We start from the raw sequence: 21,420 nt of genomic DNA, 5'->3' as shown, positions 1-21,420 counted from the left end.
GGCTATCAATTAAGATCATCAATAGCATATGTTAATAAAAACAATTAGATTAAAATCTGTCTTTCACACATACACAAAAGGCATTCAGTGTCAGCTGTTGTCTCTGGGTAGTGAGATTATGGATGATTCCTAGCTTCTTAAATTTTCAAACACAAATTACTCACATAACTAGAAAAGGGGACATGCTTTTAAATATAGTCTGCATACCCTAGTACCCACTTGAGTTTGTTTCTAGTTGCAATCCCCTGCTCCTTAAAATTCTTGATCTTCCCTTTCCTGTGGTTTTTTAATTTAATAAAAATGAGGCTGGAAAAGGATTTTTCAGAACACAGTCAATGCTGTGGTGTAAGCCCCGGGCAGCTTGAATGCCCAAGAAGGTGCTGGCAAGCTTCAGCTGCATCCTGGCCTTAAGTGTCTATTAGTTCAAGGGAGGTGCACTCATGCAAATGAGCAGGGATGCAGAGGTTGAGGGCCCTGAAGCATCAGAGAGCAGAGCCTGGCTGTCTTCTTCTTGCTCTATTTTTAGCTGTGTGAGTCCAGGACATACCTGGGTGTCCTGGATAGGGAGGTAGAGGCTGCATGCTCTGCCTACTCCAATCTTCCAAGCTTGTAGAATTTCTTTCTTTCCTGCATCAGAAATGCCATGCATGATTGCTGTTGGCTGAAATGAATATCTGTGTAGCAATATGTGCTGAAGACAGGAGAGAGCTCTCTCTACTTCACTTCTAGGAGATGGGGGCAGGGATGGAAGGCGGCCCAGTGACTAACACTAACAGGATATGCAACATCTGACCCGAGTTAGAGATTGAAGTCAAACAGGCTGAAACTTGGGATGAGGACAATCAGTTTGACAGCCAAAAACAGATGGCAAGGTGTATTTCTAACAACTATCCCTTTTCCTTGGGATTTTACTGCAGGACACAGTCAGGCCCAAGGCCTGGGCCTCCTCCAGTCTGTAAAGTGGCTGTCAGATCACCAAGGGATTCTGCTTCTTTCTCCAGTCAGGCGCTGGCTCTGCAAACTTCCCAAGGATTGGCCAAGTACCCACCAGCAGCTTCAAATGAGAGCATCTGCTATCACAGGATGCTGGGTGCCCACTAGAGGAGTGTGGAGGCTCTGTAACTGACAAGAGGCAGAAGAGGAAAGACCAAGGCCTGAAACATGGAGGATGAGGGAAGGAAGGGCTTGGGAAAATGGAAAAGAAGGAGTGAGGGATTAGGGGTATGCAAATCTAGATGTCATCATTTTGTAGATTAGGCACAAGCAAGACAGAAAAAAAACCAACAACTCTAGTCCTGTAGAATTGTAGAACTGTAGAAATACAATACAATGATACTAGGTTTTCTATCCAAAGCAATGATCATCTTAGGAGACTATGCTTATTACAAAGGTATCAACGTTCAGTCTCGAGAGCTGAAAGCCAGTGCTTTCACAAAGGAAGTAGACCTGTTCTCTCAGGGAATGGGTTGAGTGGCTCCAAAGGCACTTCCTTCCGTGGTAAATTCCTTGAAGGCAGGAATGCTTGTCTTATATCCCAGAATCTAGCACAGAGCCTTAAATGTGGTAGGCCCTCCCCAAGTTAGTGCATGAGTGATTCAACTTAGAAAAATAAGCACACAAGCTCTACAAACACACATCAAGAAAATGGAAAGATCACAAGTTAACAGCCTAACAAATCACCTAAGGGAGCGGGAAAGGCAAAACCAACAAAACCCTATTTTTAGTAGAAGAATATAAATCAACAAAACAAAGGCCTAAATATGGGACATAGAAGACAAAAATATCATTAAAAAATTAACAAAACAAAAAGCTGGTTCTTTGAAAGGATAAATAATATTGATGGACTCCTAGCCAGAAAAAAAGGGAAAAAGCCTAAATAAATACAATCAGAAATGCAAAAGATCAAATCACAACTGACCCCAAAGAAATACAAAAGATTATCAAAGATCACTATGCATACTATATGGAAACAAACTTGATAACCTAAATAGAAGTGGAGAACTTTCTGACATCACACAACCTCCCAAGGTTGAAACAAGAAGACATGGAGACACTAAATAGACCAATAACAATCCAGGAAATTGACTCTGTCATAAGAAACTAACTATAAAAAAAAAACCCTGGACCAGATGGCTTTCCAGTGGAAATCTACAAAGCATACAAGGAGGAACTGATACCAATCCTATTGAAAGTATTCCAGGCAATTGAGAAAGACGGAATTTCCCCCAAATCATTTTATGAAGTTAACATCACACTGATGCCCAAACCAGGTAAAGATCCAACAAAAAGAGAAAACTATAGGCCAATATCCTTAATGAACATAGATGCAAAAATTCTCAACAAGATTCTAGCAAGTCATATTCAACAACACATTTCAAAAATCATTCACCATGACTGAGAAGGCTTCACCCCTGGGATGCAGGGCTGGTTCAACATCCCCAAGACCATAAATGTAATTAAATACATCAACAGATTTAAAAACAAGATTATATCATTAGATGCAGAAAAATCTTTTGATAAAATCCAGTATCCCTTCTTGATTAAAAAAAAAAAACCCTTGAGCACCTAGGCATAGAAGGAACATATCTCAAAATAGTAAGTGCCATCTATGATAAACACACAGCCAGCGTATTACTAAACAGAAAGAACCTGGAAGCATTTCCCCTGAAAACTGGAAGAAGACAGACAAGGCTGTCCACTCTCATCCCTCCTGTTGAAAGTCCTAGCTAGAGCAATTAGACAAAAGAAGGAAATCCAAATATGAAAAGAGGAAGCTAAATTATCCCTCTTTGCTGATGATATGATACTGTACTTTGAAAATCCGAGAGAATCTGTTAAAAACCTTCTTGCACTGAAAAAGGACTTTGGCAAAGTCTCAGGGTACAAAATAAATGTGCAAAAGACAGGATACACCAACAAACAGGTGAGAACAAAAAGCACAATCCAACTCAAAATAGCCACACAAAAAATGAAATAACTTGGCATCTTCCCAATCAGAGAAGTGAAAGACCTATACAATGAAAACTACAAAATACTGCTCAAAGAGAAACAAGAAGATACAAACAAATGGAAGAATATTCCATGCTTATGGATAGGAAGAATCAACACTGTTAAGATGTCCATCCTACCAAAGGCAATCTACAGATTCAACACAATACCCATTAAATTACCAACATCATTCTTCTCAGAACTGAAAATGACAATACAGAAATTAATATGGAAACATAAATGACCATGAATAGCCAAAACAATACTCAACAAAAGAAACAAAGTGAGAGGTATCACACTTTCAAACTTTAAACTTGACTATAAGGCTACAATAATCAAAACAGCCTGGTACTGGTACAAGAATGGACATAGAGACCAATGGAACACGATAGAGATTCCAGAAGCAAAACCTCAATTTCTCAACAAGCTCTTCTTCGACATAGCCTCCACCAACAACCACTGGGGAGAGGAGAACCTATTCAGTAAACGGTGATGGGAAAACTGGCTGACTACATGCAGAAGATTGAAACAGGACCCCTAACTATCGCCATACACAAAAATCAACTCTAAAATGGATCAAAGACCTAAACATAAAACCACAAACTATAAGAATCTTAGAAAATGCAGGAGACATCCTTATGGAAGTTGGAATAGGCAACCAATTCCTGATCAAAACCCCAGATATCCATGCCATAATAGATGGGATAAGTCCCACAAGTCAAGTGGGACCTCATCAAACTGAAAAGCTTCTGCAAAGCAAAAGCAACTACCAAGAGAGTGGGGAGACAGCCCACAGAATGGGAAAAAATATTTGCCAATCATATATGTGACAAAGGCCTAACATTCAGGACTTACAAGTAACTCAAATGTGCCTAAAGGAAAAAAAAAACTGCCCTATTAAAAAGTGAGCGAAAGACATTAATAGATACTTCTCAAAAGAAGACATACAGGCAGCCAACAGACACATGAAAAAGTGCTCGGCCTCACTAATCATCAGAGAAATGGAAATCAAAACCACATTGAGATACCACCTAACCCCATAAGAATGCTCATCATTAATGAAACAAACAAACAAACAAACAAACCCAACAGATGCTGGCAAGGATGTGGAGAAAAGGGAATGCTTCTACACTGCTGGTGGGAATGCAAACCAGTTCAACCTCTATGGAAAACAATATGGCAGTTTCTAAAAGAACTAGAAATTGGCTTTTCATATGACCCAGCAATCCCCCACTGGGAATATATCCAGAAGAACACCAATCATTTTACCAAAAAGACACCTGCACATGGGTAACCTCCTCAGGTCCCCTCCTGCTGTGAGAGCTTTTCTATCCTCTTAATAAATCCTGCTTCCTAAAAAAAAAAAAGATACATGCACATGAGTGTTTATTTCAGCACTATTCACAATAGCAAAAACATGGAGCCAACAGTGTTGCCCATTGAAACTGGACTGGATTTAAAAAATGTGGAACAGGCCGGGCTCTATGGCTCAGTCTGTAATCCCAGCACTTTGAGAGGACAAGGCAAGTGGATTGAGACCTGTGGGTTTGAGACCAGCTGGGCAACTTGGTGAGACCTCGTCTCTATAATAAATAAAAAATTAGCCAGGCATGGTAGTAAGTGTCTGTAGTTCCAGCTACTTGGAAGGCTCAAGTGGAAGGATCACCAGAGCAGGTCAACGCCCGAGTGGCCATGAGCATGCCACTGCACTCCAGCCTGGGTGATGGAGTGAGACTCCAGTTCAAAAAAAAAAAATGTGGAACATATACAGGATGGAATATTATGCAGCTATAGAGAAGGACAAACTTAGGGACTCTGCAGCAACTTGGATAGATTTAGAGTCTATCATACTCAAGAGATCTATCATGGAAACAAAGAACTGAGTACCACATGTCTTCACTCATAAGCAGACCCTGAACATTTACCATAATACTATAAGAAAGGGATTGGCAGTAGTGGGACACTGCCAGGGGAAGAGAGGGGCACATATCATCAATAAGAGTACCTGATCTCAAACCAGGTGAAGTGGGGACCAAAGGGAAACCCAATCTTTACTTGTACAATGATCACTTGTATACCTAATCCTGAATTGTACCCTGCATCTTTAAAAGAAAAGAAAAATAAGCAAATGGCTTCCCAAGGTGACTACTTCACTTAAATATTTAAGTACCTTCTAGGTATTAGGCCCTGTATCCAGGAGGAAGACTTTGATCTTCTCATCTATTAGTCAAGCTTTGTACTTCAATGCCATGACAAACCTAAATTTATCTTTGAGGTGACTTTTAATTTTATTTCTTCACTTAACTCACCTCACAGTGCCATTCATTCTCATAGGCTTAACCCACAAAGTATTTATTTATATAGATGTTCCCTGAAAGGTTTTTGTAATGAAAGTTCAGGAACCACTAAATATCACATTTCTCTTAGGGATTCATGGTGACATCAGTATGTTAAAGGCTCTGATAAGTCCTTTGGTTCCCAAACGAAACTTCTTTTACTAAGACACTCATTAAAGGTATTCATATATCCCTCTCAAAAGAGGGAATGTGAATCTAGTTATCCCTGGATTTCAGTCATAGAACCCTGTTTTTTGGTGGAATGCCATTTAAGTATCACTAAATACCCAGGTTTGAGCAATGCTGACCCAGAGTACCTTGGGTCATAACAAGACCATCAAATCAGTGTACTTGCTCTTTGGTCTTCCATACACTTCTCATGTATCCCTACACTGGGGGCCTCTGGTACTTCTGGTTTATCCCTTAGTTCTGCCCTGTTCCCTTTCTGGTCCATGGATTTATGTATCCCCAACATCAATGGAAATTCCTTGTGCAGCAAAAGCCATGTCACTTGTTTCTTTTTTTTTTTTTTTGAAATCATATCTCCTATACCCCAGCTCAGGGAAGAGGCTCCAAGAAAGTTTTCTGAGCTGAAGTCACATGCCCTTAAAATACCTTTTTAAAAAGTACCAGAGAACTAGGGAGGCAGAGATGACAGCTGGGCAGAGCTGCTCCTGACTGCCTCAATTTCCCCCGTGATAACAATTTCTATCTACCATGCACTGTTTACTAGGAATACTGCCTAAATGCTTTGGATGCATGATCAGTCCTCACAGTAACCCCAAAGTGAAACTAATATAATCCCCTAAACTAGAAGGTCAAGGGTCAGACCAGAGTAAAGCCCATCCAGTCCTGGGGCACTGAAGAGAGACAACAGACAACACCACTTGGGAAGACCTCTGGGAAGAGTGCATAGGGCTCCAGAGCCAGGTGCACAGATGCTTGGGGAAGGAGCTGTCTGGTCACCAGACCCAAGCTTGTTCCATACGTTGCCTTTTCCTTTTGAGTTTGGCACTTGATTGGGCTCTGAACCCAAGAGGAGAAGTAGAAGCCAGCTTCAAGTTTCAGAGTGAGACACAAGGCCACAACCTCCTTCCCACATCCCTCCAGGATTGAGCAGATACTGAGGAGGAGCACTTGCAGGGTCCATGGCCCTGAGAGCATGCCCTTCACAGGGGACCATGTACCTGTGCTCTGATGGGCCCTGGCAGTTGGGTCATGCTTCTTAGGTTGGTTTGGTCTCAGCTCTGACCTAGCACAGGTCCAGAGCTGGGCATGTTCAGCTCCTGGCTAACCTGGGAAATCCTACACGGTTTCTATGAAGGTGTCAGGAGCTCAAGACACAAGTAGTCTATGATACCAGACAAAAGAATTTGGCAACAGGACATCTTGAGGTGTTGGGGTAATGCGGGCTTAAGGAGAAGGGTTACATGGCCACCTGAAACAACCCAGAAGGAGTAGACTTGAAGCTCCCAAGACATTCTGTATGGGCCTGGGGAGGTCTAGTGGCTTTGGACTAGTTGAAAGGACAACATACAGGAGTGGGCAGCAACACTCCCATCAACATCCCTAAGGGAGCTGGGGAACACCAGTCACCTTGTTAGCTGAAACAGGACTCCTGGGGACTCCCTTCTTTTTTTGTACTTGACCCTTAATGCCACTAGTCAGCATCTGGGCTCTTGCAATACGCAGGCATGGAAGACCTCACATGTATGCTCTCATCCAGCCTCATCATAACCCTGCAAGACAGCTGCTGGGATCCTCATTTTATAGATGATAAAACTATAGCATGAAGATGACAGTGACTTGCCCAAGGCCACAAGGAAGAAATGGCAGCTCTGGCAACAAGGCCCACACTCTAACCACTCAGATCTAGAACACAGTGGACCCCAAGTAGTCCCCAGAGCTGGTTGGCAAGGAGATGTCAGCTCCCTGCTTCAGAAGCACCTAGTCCTAGGTGGGCCCTGCAGCTCCACAGTCCTCCTAGCAACCTAAGCATCCAGAGTCCTCCCACCTGCCTTCCAAAGGCAGGAGGCTGCCTAGCTGCTTCAAATGGGCACCCATGTGGCACAGCCCCATCACCACACCCTTAGTTGTCAATGCTCTGAGAGACTGGGCCACAAGGAAAAAAAACCAATCCCTTCCTAGGGACTTCAGGAGACACCTAGACAAGCAGGCAGCTCTAGTAACTGGTTAACAAGCATTCTCAGGAAGCATTTTCTGACGCCCACTTGCAGTTCCATTTCCATAGCCCCCTACCCACTGCAGCATGGGTGGTCCTGCATTGTCACAGCTTTCTCTTACCTGTACCTGGCTCTGGAATGGAAGGTGCCTGTACCTGGCTCTGGAATGGAAGGTGTTTGGAGGTGGGGACAGGTCTGGCATGTAACTGTTAGGCACATCCCAGCTCTCAGTGAGGACCTGCTGAATAGGTAGGACTCTCTCAGACATCTGCTTTGCGTTTCAGCATGACTGGGTCACATCCTTGACTAGACCCTAAGTTGCAAGAGGGCTGGGACTCCAGCTTCTCCCTCTTTCCATAGCTCCTCCACACTCTGGGCAGGGGCTAGTATGCAGCAGGCGTGTCAGACACCGGTGAGTGGATGGCAGAGTCCCTCTCCCACCTCTCACGACTGGCTCTCTCTTCAGGTCTCAGCTGATATCTCTGCCTCAGAGAAGCTCTCCCTGACCAGCTCATCTCCAAGTCCCCCAGCCACCTGGGCCTTCCCTTGGCCTGCTTTCACTCCACCTTCCCCATGGCACTTTTAAATATGTAACCATCTGAATTAGCTGGTTGTCTTCCTCCCAGGCTAGACTGTGAGCTCCATGAGCTCTGCTCATGAAGCAGAGACCATTCTGCCCTGTTCACTACTGTACTCTCACACAGGACCTAGCACAGTGCCTGGTAGACAAAGTGTGAAGTGAATAAGTAAAGGCCTTCAGTGAAACAAAAGTGAAGAGCAAAGCAGAAAGAAGGCATGGCCACCTCTGCTTCTCACTCAGGGGCCCAAAAACAAATTCCTGAGAAGGCAGGTGTGCAGAATGTCCAAATACCTATGTGTTCCCATATCCCAGCCCAATCAATGGGGTGAGGGCTGGCCAGCTCCTGGCCTCAGTTAACATGGACGCAGCACTGTTTTAAGGAGCAGAACAGAGCAGTATCCCCACTGGACATGGCCCCGGAGTCTAGTTCCTCTCCAATCAAGAAACAGAACACAAGTGACTAGGCACAGTATAACTGCTCAGGACATACATTCTCCTGAGGCCAGCTGAGTCAGGCTCCATGTTGGGGGCAGGTGTAGCCATACCAATGACTCAGTGCCCCATGCAGGCAGAGAAAATGGCTCACATTCAGCTAACTGCAATTCTGCTGGAAGGACTTCTTAAAACCTAAAAAATATATATTATTCTTTAATAAACAAAAGATGACACGGCTAATGCAGAGAAAGGACCTGCTTTGAGCTACTTTTCCAGATACAGCAATGGGGTACCCTGACCAGTCCCACTCTTCTTTGTGACCTCTACCATACCGCCATGATAACTGGGGGTAGGGATGATGGGGGTGAGAGCCACTGAGTCAGGTCCCATGAGAACAGACCTCTGACATTGACCTTATGAGCACTGGGTTTGGATTCAGAACCAGTCATGCACAGATGAGGAACACGGACAGATGTTTTGTGTGGCCTAGGAAGCAGTTGCCTGAGATATGATGAAGCAATGGTATTCTCCTTCAGGCCCTGCAACTAAAAAGAGAAAGCTAGGCAGAAGAAGTGAATTAAGCTATACTTGACCTAATGATCATGTCTGTGAACACCCCAGTAACATCCTGGCATCTGGGAGCCAGGAAACACAGCTGGCTGGGTTTACACAGTACATCAGCTTTCCCATTATGCTCAGAGAAAGCCCCTTCGCTCTCACAGCAGCCTGGAGTTGCTGGAATTGGGACAGTTGTCTCCATCTGAGTTGTAGGGAAATCAGGGCCCAGAAAATCTAAGTGACTCCCTTTAGGCCACACAGTATGTAAGTTGCCAGGCAAGAACTAGAATGTCCTCTGCTTCTTATCTAAAGATTTCTCCCTGTTCTTCCTGGCTGACTCCAATGCTATAATACATAGCTTTCCTGGGTATGTCACCTAATTCTGGACCTCTGTTTCCTCATCTACACAGTGAGAAGAATCATGCATAGCTTACACTTCTAGGTATGCCAACCTAAAGAGTCTCTGCAAAAGAAAGTCAAAAGTCCCAAAGCATGTGCAAAGACTTCATAGACTAAACACAATTACTTTCCATGCTGTGATACTTTCAACAGATCACAAACCCTTTACCTTCTTAATGACAGTGTCTGCTACAGGGATGCCCTTGGCCCTGCCGTATTGAGAGAGCAGGAAGCAATCCAACTCTTCTGGCTGTATCACTTTGGAAGAGGCTCCAGTCTTACTGAGTCTCTCCTTTCTGGCTGTAGGAGAGGAGGCTGCAAGAATCAGAGTACTCCCTCCTGGCACTGACAGACCTTCCTGACCAATAGTGAAAGTGGTAAAAGTAATACAACAGGACAGCAGGATTGGAGGCCCTTCTCAATCCCTTCTAGGCTGTATGCAACCCCAAACAAGTCCTTCATGCTTTGAAGCCTGGTTTTCTCATCACTAAAAATAGGGCACATCTCCCTCCCTGCCCAGCTACTTCCCACAATTGCTATGGAGCCACAGATAAGATTATATCTGTGAATGGAACCAAGGACCCCTAGCCTGATTCCAAGACTGGGGCAAGGGAAGTCCAGAGTAAGGCAGAAACATCTAATATGTTTAGAAAGCAAAGAAATGTACAGAAATTGATAGAGATATGGCAAAAGGGCATAAGAACCTATCTGAAGGTCAAATTTGAGCATTAAAATGAATGATGACACAAATGAAATGTAATCCACTAAAATAAAAACATTTGAAAAAATAAGCCAACATTGATAGTACAAAATAAAAGGAAGGGCAGAAGAGAAACTCTTATTTACAGAAGAATGCCAACTAAGACACACAAACATGAAAGAAATGGAAAAAAATCACTACTTGATAACCACGACAGTAATAATAGATTTGGGTAAGATCTAAAAGAGCTGCTAAAGCCACTGGGTGAAAGACTATGATACAGGATGTGGAGAAATCCTGAAGATAACACTTTAACTGATTGAGCAAATGGAACATCACAATGATGGGACAAAACCACATCAGGTGCCTCCTGATGAAATGTCAGCGAAGGACTCAGCATCCCTGAGGTGATTCCCCTGCTAAAGTGTTCAACCTGACTCTAGCACTAAGATCAACTCAGTTTGAAGGACATTCTGCAAAACAAGTAACCTGGACTCTTAAGAAATGTCAGTGTTATGAAAGCTTTTCTTTTTTTAATCTAGAGAATTAAGATTAATTAAGACTAATGAAACTGGGCCGTCAAACGTAATGTATGATCTTGAAATGGATCCAGATCAGGAAAGAAAACCAAACACTATGATAAAGGACATTATTGGGACAACTGAGGAAATTTCAAAATGGGCTACATAACAGTCAAAAATAAATACAGAAACACCCACACGTATGCACAGGCACATGTGAGCACACATGCACAGGATGGGAGGAGAAAAATCATTTGGGGCAAAATGTTAACAACTGTGAAACTAGGTGAAAATCTAGGTGAAAACAATACAAATCACTGTACTATTCTTGTAACTTTTCTGTCACTTTGAAATGTTTCAAAATAAAAGAAACAAAAGAGGTCCTTGGGAAGCTATCAGAACTGCCACATCTGAGCCAATGGTGTCAATGGTGTCCAGACTGACTCAGGCACTCACCTGTCAAGTATTCAAGGACAGCAGCCATGTACACAGGAGCCCCCACGCCAATCCGGTACTTGGGGTGGCCTTTCTTGATGTACCGCAGCATTCGGCCCACAGGGAAGATGACGCCTGCCTTGGCAGACCGGGAGGTCTTGGTGGACTTCTTCTTCCCACCACGGCTCGACATAGTGATGGCCCTGGAGGCAGATCAGTAAGCACACTGTGAAGGCAAGAGGCACAACAGTTAGGACCACTGGGGACAGAGCATCCCCCCTTTCCAGAAACACTCCAATTGCCTGGAAAACACAGGTCTTGCCAGCAGATGCTGTTGCCTGCAGCTGCAGAGCCCTCCAAGTCAAGTTGATGCGCTCTGCCAGAGCAGTCTGATCCCTGAAAAGAGAAAGGCTCAGATCTGTGCATTTTATCCAATGACAAGTTTACTGGCCACTTCCATTTAAATGTTACGATAACAAGGCTGCTCTTAAGGGCCTTGCCATTATGCCATATGATGGAAAATACCATTTCTTGGCTATGTTCTATATATTTAATAATTGCATTTTCATACATGAGACTGGGGATGATAAATTTGCTAAAGTCTTCATAAAAGAAAAGAAAACAATGTCACCTGCCCCTAAAATGAAGGTAGAAAACCAGATGCCTAGGTTCTCTGATGAAAGCAGTCTCTGCCTTCTAATTCTTTTTGTAAGAGGCTGTAATGGTTTACAAGGGTCCATATAGTGTACAGCCAGGTTGGAGTAGGAGGTCCTCTGAACACTTTCAGTCCACTGGATGGGCTTGTCTTTAGAAATAAGGGAGAGAGAGCCAGGCACAGTGGCTTAGGCCTATAATCCCAGCACTTTGGGAGGCTGAGGTGAGAGGATTGCCTAAGCCCGTGGGTTCGAGACCAGCCTAGGCAACTTGGCGAAACCTCATCTCTACAATAAATTAAAAAATTAGCCAGGCATGATGGCATGTGCTTGTAGTTCCAGCTACTTGGAAGGTTGAGGCGGAAGGATTGCCTGAGCCCAGCAGGTCAAGACTGCAGTGGCCATAAGCGTGTCACTGCACTCCAGCCTGGGTGACAGAGAGATACTCCAACTCAAAAAAAAAAAAAAAAAAAAAGTAAAGAAAAAGCAAAGAAATGAGGGAGAGAGGGGTGTTTTTCCTTCCCTGCTCACAATTCCTATCCAATCAGCCACCCAGTTCAGAGGAAGTCCCTCCTCTATGCCCCCATGGCGACTGGATCCAGGTCACCACTATCTTAACTAAGGGGTCACAATGTCTCCTGAGAGGGTCTCCTCACATGGATCCACTCTCCTCTAACCCACCCTCTATTCCAGGGTCAGGGTAATCTTTGACACAAATATCTGAATATGCCCTGGCCCTGATCCAAAAGCTTTCTGTGGCTGCCATGATTCCCAAGATAGAACCAGGACCCATGAGCTGCCACACAATGCTCTAGAAATTTAGGTGTGGCACACCTGTTCAGCTTCGCCTTGGGCCACTTGTGGTCTCAACTCGGACACAAGAGCAACACGAGGTTCCCCCCAAATGCCCTTCCACTTACTTTCTCCCTGCCTTGGCAGTGGCTATTCCCTTTTTCCAGGACCTCCCTTATCCCTCACACTTGCCCTGTGCCCGCTGTCAACCCTTCTGAGTGCTCAGATCTGGCTGCCCCACCCTCTGTCCTCCACAGGCTGCATGCCACAGCAATGATGTGCACACATTCATCTCTTCCATCAGACTGTAGGCAGGTAGAAGGCTGCTACGACTGTATTCCTAGCATAGTGACCCCACTAGGGTCTCAATTGATTAATAAGAGCATTCTATTCATTCATGCATTCACTTCAGGAACTATGCTGGGCAGATGTGGTCCCTGTGGAACTGGTGAGGGGAGAGAGAATAAATAACTCCATGGTCATTTAAAATAATTGTGATGAGTGCTTGAAAAGACCAGTGCAAGATGCTGAGAGGAAATGGGAGGGACCTCTGCCCATTCTGGAGCCTCTCAGTTTTCCCTGCGGAATATCTATGCTCAGACACTGAGGCAAATGGGCAGACATCTCACTTACTGATAAACTGAGGTCAGATTCCATGGTGGGTGGGCCCCTCCAGCTCCAACAATCCACACCTCTGTGACCGGTGGAGGCCAGAGTGCTAGGAGTCCTTGTTACTCTGACATTCAACCCTATACTAGGGACATTGTCAGGACATGCCACTGTCCACACCTAACATCACTATAGTCCCCAACAGCATCCCAAATCATCAGACTGACAGAGAGAGAGCTGCAAAGGTAGCAGACAGCAGAATTCTGAGCACTCCAGAGCTGCTGTGCTGACAGGCCCAGCAGAGGTAAGGTGGCTGAAGCCCTGGCTCTGGAGAGATGCTGGTGGGGGAGGGAGGGGATAAAGGCCTCTTTAATGAGAACCCTGCACTGTGCCCTGCCATGAGCACAAGTCGTAACTGTTCAATGAGTGTTAGAGAGACCCAGAAAGGTCTGAGTTTTTCTTAAACAACTAGTTGTATCCATTCCTTGGTGTGACAAGCTCCATTTAAAAATATCCCCTGCATACACGTGTGTGTGTGTTCATTCTGAGCAGGAATGGCATGTGTATATGCATGTTTCTTGTTTTCAGGGAAAGTGGTCGCTGGGTTTCCTGATCGTCTTTTGCTGTACTAAAATGTGTTTCACAGACCAACCACCCAAGGCCTTTGGACTAAGAGCTTTAAATCTGAATGTCTCCCCCCTTTTCAGCAAGGGAGGCCTGTGGTCAGTGATGATTAATAGCAGCTCAGCCCTTTCCTACTGGAGCACAGGCTTCAGCTTTGTTCCCCACAGACCTGCTGGTCATGGCTGGGGCTGCCTGTGCAGGAATCGGACAAGCCTCTCCTCCAGAAAAGAGCTGTTAGCACTCAGGAACCCGGCAGCCCCTAGACACACTGACTCCTTAAAAGTGGTGCTCCTCGTCGTTCTCTCCTCTGACTTTAGCCAAGTCTTTGCTTCACCTAGCAAGTGTAAACCTGGCTGCTGTGCCCCAGAGCTCTGTTCTAACTATCTTCCACTTTCCAGGGTGCCCTGAGTTCCTTTGGGTCTCTTAGGCCCATCAGTGGCAACAACATACACCAAGCTAGCCAAGCAGGAGTGACCCAGTCCCTACTTCCCTGCCTGCCTCACAGCATGCAAGCATCAACCAAGCTCTGCTGAACCTACCTGCAGAAATTCTCAAGTTTCCTCGTGTCTCATCCCCCTCCTGCCTTGGTTCAGCCCCTTGACTTCTCACCTGTTCTCCTCACACCAGTCTTTATTCATGGACACCAGAGCACCCTCTACCTGCTCTGATGGTTCGCCATCAACCTGAGCTCCTGAGCCAGCCACAAATAGCATCCTTTACATACTTCCACAGCACTGCTTCCTGCCACTCCTGCTCAGGGTCAGATGACCCAGGCCACCCCTAACTTTCTCAGCCTGCCACGTGTTAAGAATGTCTTTGAACATGCACTTTCTTTGACCTGGAATGCCCTTTGTCCTCTTGTTGACCTGCAAAGCTCAAGAGCCCCCTCTGTCACGGAGGTTTCTTGAAGCTGCCCCCAGCCTGTAGTTGTTCACTGCTCCATGTCCCCATAGCATGTATGTTGAGACACGTCTGTGTGCCTGTCTCTCCAATGCGACTGCAAGCTGCCTGATGCCAAGCACTGCAGTCAGTTCATCCCAGGAGAGGACTGAAGCATCGCGGATCCTCTAGCACCACCTTGCTGGCAAAGAACATCTTCACTCCTCATTTGGAGTCAGGTTCCTCCTCTTCAATAAAGCACCTCAACTCTACATTACCACCAAGGGGCTGTCTTGCAGATTCTCTTCTATACCCCTCCCCATGTTCCTTCTGTACTTCTAACTAGTTCCCCAAGCTGCAGCCACAGTGATGAAAAAATTCTGACTAAACCATGAAGCCTCATGATGTCCAGCAATGTATGGTGGTTTTTAAAACATTCTTTGGTTCCGGCTACTTGAAAGGCTGAGGCAGAAGGATTGCCAGAGCCCAGCAGGTCTACGCTGGGGTGGCTGTGAGCATGCCATTGCACCCCAATCTGGACAACGGAGACTCCAACTCAAAATATATATATACACACACATACATACATATATATATATATCTCCATCCTTTGGAAAAATCACATTGTAGCTGTGCAGTCTCCAGATAAACCCAGAATGTGCAAGGTCCACCCTGCTCTTCAGTGGTCCATGGAAGTGTGGGCAGCTCCAGCCAAGTGCTCGGGTGGGGGGGCAAGAGTGGTTATGAGGCCAGTGGCAACTGAATATCATGATGAATAACTATAAGTCCAAAGCCACGCTGATCTGATCCTAATCATGTAACTTACTGTGTGTCCCTGGGCAAGTGTTTTAACCCCGCTGAACCTATTTTCTCATTTGCCAAATGGATATGATGATAGAAAGAGCTTCAGAGGTTTGGTGGCAGAACTGAATCAAAGCATGCATGGATGGGGCCTAATACTCATGGAACAAGTACTCAGCAGTTAACAAAAACATGGATAAAAAGAAAAAGGCATCCTCTTGTAGAACAGATCATGGACATTTGCACTAGTGAAGATATTGCTAGCTGATGTAAAAGGAAAGTCCCTACTCATAGAAAGTCCAAAACTGGTTTCCACGATTGGCTGGTGCTTCTCTTCCATATAGTGATTCATGGATCCAGACATTGCCTATCTGTGACCCTAACATATTCAATGCTTGATTCCCCAAGTTGCTATGGAAGGGAAAAGACTGCAGATAAAAACACATAGAAGTTTTAAGAGGCCAGGTCTGAGAGTGGGGCATGCCACTTCAGACCATGATCCAGCAACCAGAACTTGGTTACATGGCCACATCCAATTGCAAAAGAGGTTAAGAAATGTACTTCAGATATTTGCTCAGAAGAAAAGAGGAAACAGTCTCTGTCACATGACAAACAAGTTTGAAGGCTGACCCGGAAGCCAGGTCTAAGTGACCGGCCAAAGCCTGCTGGGCCCTGTTTGATCCATGTCCTGCATCTAGTCTGATCTGAAGGATGGACAGTCACATGTTACAAAGTGGCTTCTTAAGCACTCCACTTCTCTTCAGGACACTGAAGTTAGTCACAGGAGAACAGTTATACTATCTGGCCCAACCAACAAAGGTGTATCCTTCCTTCCTTCCATAAACCAGGAGGCCTCACCCCAGTTGATAGCCCTGAATGCTTTGAAGACAGTGATGGGTCTTCGGGCAGCCTTGTGTCCATTCATTGCACAAGCCCAGCTGCCCTTGTGGATACGATTAGCTCAGGAATGAAAATTCTGTGACTGATCCTGAAGGGATCACCATGGTCTTTATCTCTGCAACTTCTCCAACTATAAATCAACCACAACCTTACCCAAAGACAAATTGTGGGAGAGGAGCTGTGTGGAAAGATGAGCCAGGCTTGAGTGAGAAGCAAGCCCCTGACCACAGGCTCCTCAACAGTCGAGATGTGACTGGGACAACACAATCCGCTCTCATAGCACAGAACTAATTAGAAGGCTGGCTGTGAAGACCCCATGAATGAGCTGGACATGAGAACAAGCTGTCTACAATCAGGAGGGGTAGTAGGGGTAAAGAATGAAAGCACCCTGGAAGCCCTCCTACGCCTCCCTACTCCTCTCCAGCAGGCACCCTAACAGACTGCTCCCCACACTGCAAGCCACCTCCATTCCCACCTGTACCCTTCAGCACACGCAGCTCACTCAGTCTTCAGTGGCCTCTCCGGTCCTCTTTCTGGAGTAATCCTGCCTAGTCATCTCTAAGCTTTCTCTGCATTCTCGCAGATCCATCAAGGAACTCCCTCCTCCACATTCCTGGTGTGGCTGTGCCTTCTGCCCCGGGTCTAGTTTGGGATAGCCCCAAGCCCAAACTCTAGTCTTGTGCACAAGGTCCAACTGATCTCCCAATCATCTCTCCCTACTTGCTGCAACCAGAGCTCCACCAGGCTGAATCCCTCCCAGTTCCCCCAATGGACATGTCAGTTGCACCTGGGGGCCCAGCTAAAAATGCCTTATAATCTCCCTTACCCTGATCCTCTTCTTTAATAGAGTCAATTTATTTTTTCAACCCAACATAAAGTATTCTTTAAATGCAGTTTTCAGCCCTTCCTTCCTACCTGACTGCCACTCTAGATCCAATTTATATATAAATTCTAAAGTCTGCTGCCCTATCCTTAGCACTCATTACATCGTCTGTCTTGATGGGATGGACCGATTTGCTCTGCTAACTACTGTACCTCCAAGCCAAACACCCATCACCCTGTCTGGTCCATGGTAGACACTCAAATGCTGGCTGGATAGTAGCTGATTAGTTGGCGTTTTTTGTGGATGGAGTTCCCTTGACAAAGAACAGGGTAGCATTTCCAAAGGCCACAGGACTCAGTTATGGCTAGTAGGACAAGAGTCAGGGATCTTATCTAGGACCATTCAGGTACTCACACCTGGTTAAATCTCTGTGGGTGCCCAGACTCTAAAATGTAGGGAGCTTGTGGAACTACTTTGGGAATTCCCAGGAATGGGAAACTCCAACTGCCCTGATACAATAGCTGGGCATGAGTCACAGAAGCCTTATGACTCTGTGGCAATTCTATAGCTCTAGTGACTTCTTCTCTTGCTTCTGGCTCAATATGATAGACCAGAGGAAAGTAACACAGACCAGAGGAAAATCTTCCTCACACCTGTAAGAGACTGACTCCTGCTAAAGCTACAGCATAGAAAACCCTTAAACAACCAGGGCACTCATGAAATCACCAGAATGGTCAATCATGATGTCTTTTATTATCTAAGCAATGAATGCATGCATATTGATCCTGTGAAATATTGACTAGAACTGCTTGGGAGCAGCTAGTCAGAGAGCCCCTAAGGATGGAGGAATCAGAGCTGTAAGTGCTAAATTCACTGTTGATGAGGCAAGACTGCCCCATCCATTCCCTGCAGCTGGATAAATGCCCATGTATCTGCATGTATTTGTCACATTCCCATCAACTCCAATCATGAAGACAAATCTGAGACACTTATTTCTAAAGGGTAGGACACTAATCCTACTTACAGCATTCTCTTCCATTTACTTCTATCACACCAAATGATTAACGGTGTCACTGCTGTCATGTCCCCAGAGGCATGTGGATATATTACACAACCATGGCTTACAGAGCTGGGGTCCATAAGCTATACTCTGATTGGCTTAGAACAGAGCTCTATTCTTTTACTCTAGCCAATCAGGAAAAACATCTCTCTCCATTCATAAAACACTACATCATAATGTGAACCACATGATTAAGAACCTACAGTACATCCTCATTGAACCAAGAGATTGCAAACAGAAGAGATAGACCAACTGGGATGGTAAATACATCATAAACCACAGTTTGTTCCAACAGACACATCTCACTCATGTGTTAGGTTCTCAGTGGCGGGAAAAAGCAAAACCCAAACCACAAGTGTCATTCACCAGAAGGAGGAAACCGTTTTCAAGATGCTAGTCTGGGACTGAAATTTCACCTCTGCAAACCCACACCATGGCGTGCTTCCTGAGCTGCCCTGAAGAAACTGTGCAACTTGCTACACTGTAATAGCAAGTCACTGCCTGCTTCACAAAGAAATATGCCTACATACCTCCTCCCTCTTTCAAAGGTTGTGCCAAATCCTAAGACAATCAATCACTCCAAGGGAAGGCCATCAAGAGAAAAGTTGAAGTGTGAGCTTCAGAGGAAAGAACCTGGCCAGGTTTAGCATCTAGAAACCACTCAATATTTGTTAAGTAGGAAAAGTGTTCACTATAAGAATAAAAGAACACTCAATCGTGCCTCTCTCTTGCTCACAACCCTTCAGCAGCTCTTACTGCTCTTAGGATAAGGTGTGGTTCTGAGCAGGATCCTTTGTGATTTGGCTCATTTGTCCCTTTTTGCAGCCTCACCTGACTCCCCACCAGGAGCCAGCCATTCTGAGCCTCTGGCAGTTCCCCACATGACCTCTATTCTTTTCTTCTAAGATCTGCACATGTGGTTCCCCAGGCCTCAAACACTTGTCCCCATCTGCCCTCCTTTGCCCAACCAACTCCTACTTGACTTTTCCATGCCAGATAAGGGCTCACTCTTGGCTAAGCTACTATCCCTGCTGGGGGCTACTGTGGACTCCTGCTCCACCTCAAAACAGCCACTTGCCTGTTTTCTAATGTCAACCTCCAAGGGCGGGGGCTGAACATTTCTTAATCATGGCTGTGTCCCCAGTGCCAGAACCAGAACCAGAGCTGATTCTCAGGGAATATTTATGGAAAGACTGCAAGACACTAATCTGGCAGGCTTGATCCAAGTGAACAAGCTATACAATTCTTTGGAATGAAGAGTTGACTCACTCACACTCACTCATAAGTGCTGAGGCAGGCCCAATCAACCTCTAAACCTGCAGAGCATAGAAAGTACCCATAGGACAGGTTTGGGCCTCATTCACTCCTCCCCCTTCCCAGTCCATGTTCTGAAAAGTCTGCACTTGAATAAGAACCAGAGGCTGTTCCAATTCTGATGAACACATCTAGACTGTTGTTGGGTTTTTCAGCTTGAGGTTTTCAGTTTATGCTTTTGTTTACTTAAATAAATCTCCTTTACTTGACTTGTGGCAGCATTAGCTCTGACAGTATTAGAGGCAGGTCTCAGAAGTCATGTACTCTGATCCTCTCAATGGGGAAGGAATAAGGGGCTCTCCTGTCTCCAGAACCAGAAAAAAGAGCAGGCTGAGATGTGCCACTCCCTGACCATAGTCCATTTGGTAAAAACCAAGCTAGTGACATGGTTGCATAGTAGAATGTCACCTGTGAAGTTCCAGACAACACTCAGTTTAATAAAATGTAAGCTATCTCTGCCTCATTCCAAAGGCCCTGCCTCAAACAATTTTCATTTACACCCCCCCCTTAATGCCTTATTTAGGGATCAGCACTAACAATGCTAACAGATCAAAACCAAATAATAGACTGGAGAGAGTTCTCTCTCCTTGTAAAACTAGGAGGGGTAAGAATTTGAAGTCTTTAAAGAGTTTTGTTGCTGTTATGTTTAAGAAAAAAATAAATGCAAAAACGTAATAATCCCCATCAAGGGGCCTCTTGTGCAAAATTGCGATGCTGCTGCCCAGCTTTGGTTAAATGTGTACAGGGGATATTAATTTACAGTCGTGGGCATGAAGTGTCCATTTCAGAGTTAACAACGTCTCTGACAGCAGGCTAGTACCCTGAAGGTGGCCGGCAGTAGGTGGATTCCACCTAATTCATAACTCGTCTTCTACTCAAACCTTGGGCTGTTCAAAAATTCCTGACTACCCGGAGCAGGGAGCCTCAGAACAAAGCATTCCCCCACCCCCTGTAATAGCAAAACCTCAAACCACAAAGGTGAGAAAAAAGAGAGAAGCCAGCAGAAGTGTCCCTCTAATTGTCTATTCTTAAATGCTGTTTATTGGACCATTAAAATCTTACAAGGGTTTTATGGTAATTGCAATTGTTGAATGTCTGTCTCAGCTGTTTGTTCAGGAGTCTCTCACTTTTCGGAAACATTTTCCCTAACGTCTTTCTTGTCTAAAAGAACCTTTCAAGCGATCTACCAACTAGCTCCTTGAGTGATCTGTGGCCTCTGCAGGAGTGGGGGTGAAAAACGCCATCTCGCACACCTGTTGTCAGGTGACACAGCCAGCAGCATCCTGCGCACTCGCCTCCCCACTCCACCCCACCCCCAGCGAGTCTCTTCCCTGCTGGCCTTCTCCACCCAGGGAAGCCTACAGCCTTCCGGAGTTACCTTAAAAAAAAAAAAAAAAAAAAAAGAGCCTTCCAACCACAAAGCAAACAAAAGGCTGATACCGAGAAAATCGGGAGCGGCGAGGGTTCTCGTGGCCCCTCTCCAGCCCATCCCCGGACACCCCCCGCTCCCCGCTCCAGCCTGGCTTCGGTCCCGCGAGGAGCCCCCAACCCCCGCCCTTCCTGCAGGCAGATACCGAGCCAGACGCCCACACCTCGGCCCCCTGGGGCTCGGGCCGACTTATTGTGCCGGGGACGGCGACTCGCGGGCCGGCGGGCGCCTCACCAAGTGGAACTCCGCGCACGCAGCTCCGGGCGCCCAGCCCGCGCCCGCCCGGGAAGGGTCTCCGGGGGAGGGGCCGGTGCTGTCTCCTTCCCACAAAAGCGCCCGGGCGCGGAGAGGATGCGTTTCGGAGAGAAGTTGGTTTCCGGGTTTGTTTGCGGAACAAAACC

At 45.6% G+C, this 21,420-nt stretch overlaps 1 protein-coding gene across 6 annotated transcripts in view; it reads right to left on the bottom strand.

The window, feature by feature from the left end:
- The window catches only part of LOC103269207 (core histone macro-H2A.1), a 61,256-nt gene extending 49,895 nt beyond the window's left edge, over positions 1-11,361 (bottom strand). For all 6 annotated transcript variants that reach the window (XM_021716970.1, XM_008066790.1, XM_008066792.1 and 3 more), the window contains exon 1: positions 11,157-11,361. In XM_021716970.1, the coding sequence (XP_021572645.1) occupies positions 11,157-11,328 (172 nt within the window). In that variant the 5' untranslated portion in view covers positions 11,329-11,361. The remainder of the gene's footprint in view (positions 1-11,156) is intronic.
- Positions 11,362-21,420: the final 10,059 nt, after the last annotated feature.

This window comes from Carlito syrichta, unplaced genomic scaffold, assembly GCF_000164805.1.
Source record: "Carlito syrichta isolate Samal-C Ts95f unplaced genomic scaffold, Tarsius_syrichta-2.0.1 Scaffold309108, whole genome shotgun sequence".
Classification (NCBI taxonomy): Eukaryota; Metazoa; Chordata; class Mammalia; order Primates; family Tarsiidae; genus Carlito; species Carlito syrichta.
This window is presented reverse-complemented; position numbering and strand designations above follow the sequence as displayed.